Source organism: Varanus komodoensis, unplaced genomic scaffold, assembly GCF_004798865.1.
Source record: "Varanus komodoensis strain SLA01 unplaced genomic scaffold, ASM479886v1 scaffold1, whole genome shotgun sequence".
Taxonomy (NCBI): Eukaryota; Metazoa; Chordata; class Lepidosauria; order Squamata; family Varanidae; genus Varanus; species Varanus komodoensis.
The window spans coordinates 84,151,450-84,162,989 of NW_025335268.1; the positions used below are offsets into that span (position 1 = coordinate 84,151,450).

An 11,540-nucleotide genomic window follows, 5' to 3' on the forward strand; every position below is an offset into this window, starting at 1 on the left:
GCAAGTCCTCCCCACCCCACCCCACCCCGTCAACTTATATCACGTGAGGCGACTTACCCAATAGAAACTGACTTACGAGTTGCGAAGCCAATCCTGAGCCTCCAGCTTATTTTTGTTTCTGCTCCGGCAGCGAAAGGGTGGCGGTGCTGGGCGGAGTCGGAAGCGTGGTGCGCTTGCGCTGCGCAGGCAGGAAGGAGGGAGAAAGGAAGCGGTCCCTGTTCCCTCGGGGACTTGTTTTGTGCCGGAACCGCAGCGGGTAGGGGAAGTTAGTGAATGTAACACACGATGGCCCTCATGGCTTCTCGGTGGGGGAGGTTGCTACTGTTAGGGCAAACGTTGCGCACCGTTTACCCTCTTCCGAGAGCTACCTGTTTGATGTCTAGCCCGGTGAGGTTTTTTCATGCTACGGCCGTCAGCTGCCGTTTTTCGGTGTCCAAAAATGGACCTACTCGGGGAAAGAAAGGTGAAGTTATCAATGGTAGTAGTTGGAGTGCAAGAGACACCGAAGAAGAGGAGGAGGAGGAAGACGAAGACGAGCAGAGTATGGAGGATGAAGAGTTACTGGAGTCGGGACTGCCGCCTCTCCCGCTTGAAGCTCAGAGAATATTTATTGTACATCCAGCTGTGAAATGGGGGGCGAGCAAGCCGCAGCTTACCACAGGTGAGATGAAGACCGCCAAGTAAAGCCACATATGAGAAATCAACACAGGCACTTTCGTGTTTCTGTCTTGAGAGTTACTGCATGTAGCAACCAGAGTTCCTCGCTGAGTTCTTGCCTATAGTTTTGAATGTTGATTCCATGTGGAGAAATCAACATTATCAAAAAGTGGTACTTGCAGATGCCTGCAGTAAACCAAATTCATGATGTTTGCATGTATGGTGGGTATCCACAGAACATGGAACAATTACAGCAGAGTTAACAGGAAGGGCTAATTAAAAGCTGTAGCTGCTATTGTCAGAATAGGTCCTGATGATAGACAGGTACACCTGACTACAGGTGACAAATGTGTGTATGCCACTTTTGGATCACTTTACAGCACATTCTGAGTTTTCTATATGACCTCTACTTTCAATGAATATACATTGAAAGTATACAGCTATCAATAGGTAGATAAGTATACAGTATCAATAGGTATAACCTGGAATCATTGGTTCTCAGTAAAAATAACAGGTTCAAAAGTATTCTCAGTTCCTGAGTTCATAACAATAGAAGACAAGACAATATTAAAGTTTTTAAACCATATTCTTACAGCTAAAGAGCTGCTTACAGGGGAAATGGAAAGCTTTATAGTAAATGGCACAATTTGTTATAACGATATGTTATACCCTCTCCTAGAGAAAACAACCCAGGCAGCTTTCTTTTAATATGCCTAAAGTTCCATTGTTAATCATAACCCATGGTAGACTATTATATTTTCCAGAGTTTATCAGTTGTTATAAAAATAGGTTCTGTGAGTTTTGTTTTGTTTTTTAATTAGAAATGTAACTTAGTTCAGTCAGGAAACCTGTTTCTATAATTATGGGACAAGAAAGGACTCAAAAGAATACCATGGCCAATTAGTCATTTCTAAGAAATGCTTTACTGCTCACCAGTTTTCATTTATCCCACATATTAATCTTTTACAAATAAATATAGAATTCAGGGCATATTTTATCATTCATGGTATTGATTCAGGAGACTGGCATCTTTGCTGATAAAACTGTAATTCAATGAAGCAAAAAAGTGACCTATTTTTCATTGAAAGCATTTTAAGATCTGTTTTCTATACAATATGTACATTTTAATAGTAATTAAATATTCAAATATAGTGCTATGGCTATTCCACTAATTCTAATATGCATATAGTTAGATGAAAAACTTACTGATGAAATCCTAAATAGCAGAAGTGAACATGCCTCAAATGGATTGACAATTATAGGGCCCCATTACATCTCGTTTTCCTTATAATTGAGTATTTATAGATAAGCACATGTTATGTTATCATATATACATGCACATATTTTCCTCCTCCTCTCCCCAATACTATAGCTGAACTGCAGCTAGCTGAAGCTGTTGCTCTCATAAACACCATTCCAAATTGGACAGTGGTGGATAAATTAATTCTTTCTACAAAAAACCCTGACAAGAAATTTATCTTTGGCAAAGGGAATTTTCAGCTTCTGACAGGTAAGAAGACTTGAACTTAGTATGGACTTCTTAGAAAATGATATCCTTTTAGTGTGTAATTGTATGCCATGCTTTACTTTGTAGTGAAAAAACCTGAGAATCTTAATTATATATGTTCCTTAATCCAAATCAGGGCTTTGTTCTTACATACCATCATGTTATGGCAGCCTATGTATGCAAATCCTCCAAAATGTGCTATCCGTGGCAGCCCTGCTCAGCTCTTGTAAATTCAAGGCTGTGGCTTAATTTATAGAGTCAAGCCATCTCATATTTGGTCTTCCTTCTTCTGCCTTTGACTTTCTTTAGCATGATTGTCTTTTCCAGGGAGTTTTGCCTTCTGGTGATGTGCCCAATGTAAGACAGCCGCATTTTTGCTTCTAGGGGAAGTTGCAGCTTGATTTTAATGTTTATAATTGAACTATCATAAATATTAATGCTATTCTAAGGGTGTTTTTGGAAGGTTATGTTGTCTATATCAATGATGCATGTTAATGCTTTAATAATCTGAGTTCGAGCGAGCCAATTTATGATCTTCAATGCTTCACCCTTCCCTTCCCTTCATATATTGGCTTTGTTATTTCTGTTGTGATTCAGTTAAACCACAGTCTCACATTCAAATGGTAATGCTGGTTTAATCTCAGTTTACTAACCAGGATACAATACCAGGATCAACTATTTGGTAATAGTTCTTGTAAAAATTGAAAGATTAATACCATGCAGTAAAGTCAGACTATGGTTTTCTAATTGTCTTTCAACCACATTTTTCTGATATACCAAATATATAATGTTATAACTGACAAAAATGAAGTTTTTCTTAACACTTGAGTGATGGCAAAGCTGTTTCACATGAGTCGTGAACTATCTTTAGGGATTTGATGGATGAGCATTTTTAGAATGGTGCTGAGTGAATAGTAGCATAACCTGGTGAAGCTTGTGCAGTGCCTTTTTGTAGCAGAATAAAGTTTTCCTGTGTTACAAGAAATACAATGTATAAACCACTAATAATAGTTACAAAATTATGTATTTTAGTAATTTTCTTTTAGAAAAAGTCAAAGGATTGTCACATATATCATCCGTCTTCTTAAATGTAGAAAGGCTCTCTTCTGTGACAAAGGTAATTACATTTCAATCCATCAAGCTTCCAATTATGTTTTGAATTCTTCCTGTAGAATATGTTCTTATGATATCAATATCTCATAAATGTACCTGTTCTAGAAAAAACTGTAGCAGATTGAAGTCAGTGGCCCTGATAAGTCTGTTTTTATAAACTTGCTACCCTATTAAAGATTGCAGTCATATGCACACTTACTTGGGAGTAAATCTTATTGAATGCAATAGGTAAAGGACTTGAGTACAGTGGGGTAGTATGTTCAGTTTCTGCAGCACTTAATTTTACCTACCTTAAATTCATAATCATTTGATACAGATTTTGATGCATGTTACCCTATTACTACCTTCTCAGTTTTTACCCTCTAGCGCACACAGATTAGGAACTATTTTATTTTTATCACAAACAGTTCTTTGTGGTAATGTTCATCTGCAACATAACACAGACCATTTTATAAAATGTAATAAGGCAGTGATATCCTCAGGAAACCACAAGCATTTGTTGCACCACAAGCATTGCTGGTGTTATGCTAGAGACTGCTTTACTTGTCTCTAAGCCACTTCATGATGAGTTTCCCCCTTTCTGGCATATGCTGGATAGATCATGTCATCTGGCACTATATTAGTTGCATAAGTAGAGTAGCTACATTGAATACTACCCAGTGAGTTTCCTCACTCTGCTTCAGTATCAACCACTAGCAAGGCAGGTAAACTCAGCGATGTAGGACCTCTGGACTGTGGGTAATCCTTGCAGACGTCTCAGTTTGGCCTACAGAGCCCTCTTACAGAGTTTGACACAGTGGGTAAGACACAAGGGAATCCCTGCTGTTAGACAGAGCAAAGCTAATAGAAGGGATGCAAACAGTGGTGGATGCAGCTAATGTTGAACAAGTAGATTATGCAATAATGCCACATCCCATGATTTGTCTTTATCCAGCGTATGCTGGAGAGAGGAAAGTAATCACAATGAATTGGCTTAGATTCAAATAAAGCCAGGTCTAGACTAGCTCATAAAGACAAATATGAAGCTTCTTTTGTACCTTTTAGTGGCATGACTTGATCTCATGTGTCAGATCCTTGAAAAGCCAAAAGGAGAATTTCTAAAAGAGGAAAATCTTATATCCATATTTTAATTCCCTTTGATTATCAATACAATCTATGAGAAGTACTCTTGTTGTATATCCTAGGTACTAATCCATGGATGCTAACTTTACATTGGTACTTTCTTAAACTCCTTTATCCACTTAAATTATATTCTAAAAAATCTTTAACTTTATCTTTTTAAAGAAAGAACTTGAAGAAGCCTGGGAAGTGAAAGTTTTTGACAGATACACAGTTGTTCTTCATATTTTCCGTTGCAATGCTCGGACTAAGGAGGCAAAACTTCAGATATCTTTGGCTGAAATCCCACTTCTAAGGTACTTAAAGCTGTAGTAATTATCTGAAAGTGTTATTGCCATTCCATTGCAATACCGACTAAAATGATGGTGTGGCTCCACTAGTCTTTCTTGTGTAGTTACCTTTATACACACATTTTACTGTATTGTAAAGTTACATCAAGCTTAATCTTTTAAGAAAAAACCTCACTGACAAGCACATGAGTTAAATAAACAAGAATGGAAAATTGATAATTAAAATGCAAACTTTAACACTTACTTGAAAGAAATATGACTAACTTGTTCCATGGATTTTAATAAGACCTAAGTGTGAACATTGTAATTTATTGTCAAGAGACTTCTAAGGCATAATATTTACTTTTTTTTCAGGGCCAATATTAGAAATGAGGTTGCTCGGTTGGATCAACAAAGAGGTGGCTCAAGATACATTATGGGTTCAGGTAAAGTATGGTGGAAATAATCCAAATGAGTGTGTGTGTGTAAAAAGCTGCCTTTCTGACCCAGATATATCCAAAGAAGTGAACAAAATACAAGGACAAAAATATAGTAATGATGATTAGAGCGCTGCCTTTGTGTTTTCCAGGTGAAACTTTCGTGGAGATACAACTTCGCCTCCTAAAAGAAAAAGAATTTAAAATTCGAAAGGCCCTGGAAAGGCTTAGAAGAAAAAGGTGCTTACTTAGAAATCAGCGACAGAAGCGTGAATTTCCTACTGTTTCAGTAATGGGCTACACTAATTGTGGTAGGAAACAACACATATGTATACATTAGCATTTAAGTACATTTTAGTATGAAAAGGCCTTTGCGTAGAAGAATTTTAATACCTGGGGTTGTGTTCAATGGTGGTGCTCTACTAGGAAAAACCCAATTCCAAAATATGCACAAGGGGAGAAGCAATCCAAGTTGAGCTGGTGCAGCCCCTTGCAGATCTTAGGTTTGCTAAATTGTCCGCTAGTGCTTGGACAATGGGGAAAAACAGCATACCCCAGCAGTGTTGCCATTTCTTCCATTAACAATATGTTGGAGTTAGGCCTTGGACTAAGAAGTTTGTATAAATACTGTTCTTTCAACAGAGTTTTTTGTGGAATTCCATTGTTCAGGGCAAGCAGACTGCTGTTTTTGCAACTTAGATATTGCTTTGTTGTGTTTTTGCTATCGTTAGCAGCATCCATTCGGCAATGGGTGCATAGGAGCAGTGACTACTGATGTTACTGCTTCTTTGGCTGTCCTTGAGGTAGGTACCTATTCTGTTTAGGGATAATGATGAGAGAGTTTGCATAAGAAAGGAAAAGACTTGCTGCACTTTTAGCATGCCCCCTCCTAGTCATGGGAAGACTCACTATCCCACTTTACCGAGGTTTTTGATTAGACAGTGACCTCCTGACAACTTATTTTCTTAACGTAAACAAAATACAAAAAGAAGAAAAGTATATGTAAACTAAAGTAAAATCTCCTGGAAACTTATTTGCAATATCAAACTAGTGTGTATCATCAAATAGACTGGGAAATAGCAAGGACATGGATCATGCAACTACAAACATGAGGCTGTAGTTGTGCTGCTTATATCTGTGTAAGCCTCTGTCCTATTGACCTAGCTTTTACATGAAGTACACATACATTATTTCTCCCTTGATTTCTATTAGGGAAAACTACTCTAATCAAGGCTCTTACTGGGGATGCAGGACTACAGCCACGAGACCAGCTCTTTGCCACATTGGACATTACGGCTCATGCAGGCTACCTGCCATCAAACTTGACTGTTCTGTATGTTGATACTATTGGATTTCTGTCTCAGTTACCCCATGACCTTGTGGAATCATTTTCAGCTACATTAGAAGATGTAGCCCTTTCAGTAAGTATAAACTTTTTCTTGATAGAAAGGTAGAATGCAAATAAAATAAGCTTCCACCATCCAATACATGGAGTCTGAAAGCCAACAGACATCTTAAGACTGATGCAGTGGTTCTGGCTTTAATTTACCATGCGCCTGAGGGATTTTAGGATGATTTCAGGAAGGGATTGAAGATTGCTACCTAATGCGCTTATTGACCTGATTCATATGGCCCAGTGTAGCTCGTCATGGGTTGTTTAATCGATGGCAAGCCACTTTACATATATAACCCCTGCTCAGGATCTGTTGTGCAAACCCAGAGAGCATTGGTGTTGCCTCACTTAACCCATGGTCTATCCTAGGATTAACTAATCCTTGCATAACCCACACGCAATAGTTTTTGCATGACAAGATAATCCCCAAGCATGGGTTTGGTATGCCAAATGGTAGTAGCCACACACTCCCCACATTCACTGCAACTTAACCCATGGTGAGCTGTTGTATTGTGCAAACCAGCTCACTTTGTATTAGATGTTATACCAAATCAATCAGGACTTCAGGTACAGTTTTTAATAATAGTTTCAATTGTCATGATGCCATTTTGAAATAACTTTGGATTGATTTCTTCTAGTTATTCTAGTGGAAATACATAACCTGGGAATAGTTTTTATATTGACTTGCAGACACAATATGGATATATTGAAGCACTTACTGATTTTGGCTCTCAGGTTTTTCTCAGAAATAGGCTTATATAAAAATCTAGCCATATTACTTGTTTAAGGAGTGACTTGCAGGATTATTTGATTGAAAAAGTGATACCTTGGATTTAGTTTTGGTTCAAAACGGTATGTTTGAGTTAACATGAGTTTTTTCATGTGGTCTTGTGTGTCCTTCTGTTTTCTCTATTGTTGAAGGACTTGTCTCTAACCTTATCTCAACTGAAAGAACTGAGTCCCTTGAAGTCTATAATTAGTTTAAATATAGAGGAAACAGAAGGACACACACTTCTGTTTTATACTTCTTAGAAAGTACACTCGCATTAGAGAGCTATATAATGCTCCACCTAGACCTCAGTTTTAGTTTTACGTCATCAAATCACAGCAGAGAACATTTTTTTAATTTTTGTTTTCTACAATGCTTTTTTTCAGAAAAGTGTCTAATTGGGCATATATATTTGTTGCTAGGATTTAATTATCCATGTGAGGGATGTTAGTCATCCAGAAACCGAACTCCAGAGAGAGAGTGTACTATCTGTTCTCAGGAATCTTAATATTTCCAGCCACTTACTGGAGTCAATTATTGAAGTTCACAACAAAGTGGATTTGATAGACAGGTAAGAAGTAACAGAACATTCAAAATATTAGTTTGTTTTAGTTATTCCAATAAATAAGTTAAATCCAGGTACTGGAAGAAATTCTGTAAGTGATGGTTTCACATATTTGGACCATATCTGTATTTCTGGTGCACCACTTTAATTCCATTATGTTCAACCAGATATCAAGATGCCTAGTTTGTGTCTCTAAATTAGGGCAATAAAACCAGAAGAGTTAAACAAATAGTGAAATGCAGTGCACGCTCAGACTTTATATTCTATTGATTGCTTTAGTTTTAAACATACCTAAATGTAAATTAATGCATGTCTTAACCTGTATTTACTTGTGTATGACTTACTCCCTTCATCTGTATCCTTCAATGAACTATCACTTCTAACTGGACTCAGAAATAATTGTTCAAAAATTCTGGATACTAGGTAATGGCACATGATCACACACTACTTGATTTATGAAGTTTTGTGCTGTTCTAACCCTATTTGTTGTTTCTGAATTGTTCCAATTATTCCATTTAACACCAGTACATCCTCCTAGAACAGGGTGTTCAAATGACATGAAAGCACCCAAGTTAATATTTGCCTTTTATTTAATATGGAAAAAAACATGAGCAGCAGTTGCATTATCAAGCAGTAGTGTATGTCTGAAACACATGTAAGCCTTCAACTCTGATAAGGACAATCTAGTGCACACATTTTCCCACTATGCTTCTTGTACCAAGACCAGGGTTTCTTATTTATTCTAGATATATCCCAGCTAATCCAAATTCTATTGCCATTTCTGCACTCCTTGGGTATGGTTTAGAAGAGCTGAAAGAGGAAATTGACAGAAGACTTTTGACAATAACTGGAAAAAACTTTCTGATAATTAAAATCAATTTATCAGGCCCTCAACTCAGGTAAGCAAATATGGCTACATACAGTTCATGACTGATTGGAGGAAAGTGCCAGTCAGGCAAATGAGTATGAAGGATCTATTTCCATCTTCCCCAGCCCGGTGGCTCCAGCTGTATCGGACTTCAATTCCCAGAATCCCCCAGCTAGTTACGGTAAATTTGAATGGTACCAGATTGAAGGAGGCAGTTCTATTTTATTAGACATGGTTAACTTGGTGCAAGAGAGGAGTTGGTACAACAAAGCTAAACTTACTTGCATAAAGCCCCTTTATATGAAAAACTGCACCTTCTGCTTTGTTAGTTGCATTGAAACTAATGTGGAATGTGTTTCCCCTCTTTTATCGCTCTTGCATTATGTACAATATGTCCTCAGGTGTAACTCTGCCAATAGCTCATAACCAAGCTCTGGCTACTCCATGCAAATTTATGAAAGGAGAGTGATGTCTATTCATTTATGTAACGGTAAAATAAAGGCTCTTATCTCCTTGCTGTGCATCTCACAAAAAACATTTATATAGCAGCATCTTCAGCAAACCGATTTCACAAAGCTGTCACTCCCCCCCCCCACATCCAAAGCAGAATTGTATTTGGAAGGTTTGATCAAATCAGGTATCCATTAATTTGAGCATATCAAGGGAGAGGGATTGTACAGGCATAGGGTTTATTCCTAACCTTCCAGATGTTTAACATTGCAACTGTCATCAGCCCTGACCAAAGCACCCAATATTGAACAATTCTGGAGCATGATACTGGAGAAGACAGACGTGGAGGAGTGGGATGTTATGCTTGCAGGGATCCAATGGTTATAAAACTCTGTATTTTGCCTTTTCAGTTGGCTCTACAAAGAAGCAACAGTGCAAGAGGTTGGTGTTGCTGCTGACGATGGTACAGCCAATGTAAAGGTGATCATAAGCAACTCTGCCTTGGGCAAATACAGAAAACTATTTCCTCGATCAACTTATTCCTCTCAGAATTAACAAGATGTTCACTTTCTGGGAGAAAGCTCCTGCCTAGTGGATATTGCAGTTTTTTAATAGAATCTGAAATGAAGAGTGTGATTCAGTGGGATACAGAGCTTTATCCTATCCTGATTTCAAACTGACCAGCATCTGCCATGAAATGTTGATAGGAGCTCTGAAAGAACTTATCTTTGGAAACATTATGAGAAATTTACATCAGCCACTGAGGAATCACACAAGGCAAATGACCAAAGATGCATACTCTGTATTGGACACAGTCAGAGATGTGGTAAGACCAACAGCATCTTGCTCCATAATATTACAAGTGATCACTGTAACAACATACTAACATTAAGAATTAGTGTCTTAATGTTCTTGTTTTCCTTTTCCCTTCCGATCCAGGGCTACACGTTCACTTAAGAAAGGCCAAGTTGAAGAAATGGGTCTTTAAATGGGGCCTCCCAAATAGCAGTGGGGAGGTCATTTTGTTGGACACCTTCATGTATTATGTCAACAGCACATAAAGCTGCACAGACAATCATAAACTCCTTTCTAAAGAAAGATAAATATGGTAATTTAGTGCAGAACATCACTGGCTGTACTTACCTAAGCCTATGTATACCATTTAAATAAATAACTCTTAAATGTTACACTGGAAAAAATACCATACATCCAAATGCCCAAGCTATAGCACAGTGCTGCTTGTAACACTCAAAGGCTCAAGTTTGTTAAATACGCTGTTGTTAGCCCAAGTAGTACATTATTCACAAATATTTTTCCATTGACAATGCGGAAACATGCTTAGTTCCCTAAAAAGCCCATTTTAAGAAGCTAAGAGGGAATATAATTGACTTTAGGAGCAGGGGTTCAGCTAAAACTAGAAAGTTTTATCACAATCTTGCACATCACTGGCACAGAGTTTCTCTAGCTGAATTTGGGAGAGAGAAGAGCAGCCCTGCTGAATCAGACCATTCTGGTCCCTACAGTAGAAGGCCAGAGGCTTCCAGGGAGTTCTCAGAGAGGGACGCTGGCAGTGGTACTCCCCCAGTATTCACTGCTTCACACACCAGCTGTGTTCCCTTTTGTTTGTACAGTTAATATCCTTGATGGATCCATCTCCCATGAATTTACCTAACCCTCTTTTAAAAATACCTAAACTTGCCTGGTCTCTTTCAACTACTTTGAACCCCCACCAGTGAACATGTGAAGTTGGGATTTATCGATCCAGTTATATCACTGTACACACTTTAATTTGCCTGGACTGTTTTGTGTTGCAGAGTGGTGGTTGAAATTTAACCTATTCTTATCTGATGAGGTTCTTTATTGTTTACTGCAGTTTTCACCATCCTGAATGTGCTGGTGTCATCAGCACATTTGACTACCTTAGGTTGTTCATCAATATGTCAGATAGTAAAGTTCCCAATAAAGGAGGGGAGCCCACTGATTACTTCCATTTATTATGAAAACTGTTCCTGCACCCTAGTTAACTAATTTTGTAAGAGCATCTGTCCTTTTAAGTCCATGATGTCTGTTTACTTTGGTTAATCCATTTGTCAAGTATTTTAAAAAGAGAGGGAGTTCCCTTGGAGAGGGGATGTTTTTTTCCCTTAGAAAGGCTTGTTCTTTATGTTTAAACATTCTAGGTTGGATCATAGGTTTCCACCAATTTTCCTAGGAGATTGCCTCTGTCCATTTGAAAAAGAAATGCTGCTATATTGGCTACTTTCTAATGCTCACCAGACAAACAAATTTTAGTAACAACTTGCATATTTGTTAGAAGATACACATTCCAGATCTATTAGAACTTTTGGGTGTGTGCTAATTAAACCTGGAAATCTCTTCATTTGTAATTGCCA

The 11,540-nt window shown here is 38.0% G+C and overlaps 1 protein-coding gene across 5 annotated transcripts; it reads left to right on the top strand.

Annotated features, from left to right (window-relative positions):
• The first annotated feature begins 250 nt into the window (after window positions 1–250).
• Window positions 251–11,523, top strand: GTPBP6 (GTP binding protein 6 (putative)). 5 transcript variants are annotated; one of them, XR_006414994.1, is made up of 11 exons: window positions 251–661; window positions 2,030–2,167; window positions 3,211–3,281; window positions 4,562–4,692; window positions 5,041–5,111; window positions 5,255–5,413; window positions 6,315–6,523; window positions 7,687–7,835; window positions 8,576–8,728; window positions 9,558–9,973; window positions 10,087–11,523. XR_006414994.1 is itself a non-coding variant. In XM_044432999.1 (11 exons), exons 1-10 carry the CDS (start codon window positions 286–288, stop codon window positions 9,700–9,702), a joined length of 1,602 nt encoding a protein of 533 aa, XP_044288934.1. In that variant the 5' UTR covers window positions 251–285; the 3' UTR covers window position 9,703; window positions 9,910–11,523. The 5 variants fall into 5 exon arrangements, 4 of the variants coding, with proteins under 4 accessions (XP_044288934.1, XP_044288925.1, XP_044288947.1 ...); XM_044432999.1 differs by having other exon boundaries at window positions 9,558–9,703; window positions 9,910–11,523; XM_044432990.1 differs by having other exon boundaries at window positions 9,558–11,523.
• The last annotated feature ends 17 nt before the right edge of the window (window positions 11,524–11,540 follow it).

Bases quoted from the DNA above. Each gene is read 5' to 3' on its own strand.
- GTPBP6 (XM_044432990.1), top strand. From the start codon at position 286: ATGGCCCTCATGGCTTCTCGGTGGGGGAGGTTGCTACTGTTAGGGCAA. The intron at 2,168-3,210 runs GTAAGAAGACTT...ATTTTCTTTTAG, and splicing joins GAATTTTCAGCTTCTGACAG to AAAAAGTCAAAGGATTGTCA. The intron at 3,282-4,561 runs GTAATTACATTT...ATCTTTTTAAAG, and splicing joins GGCTCTCTTCTGTGACAAAG to AAAGAACTTGAAGAAGCCTG.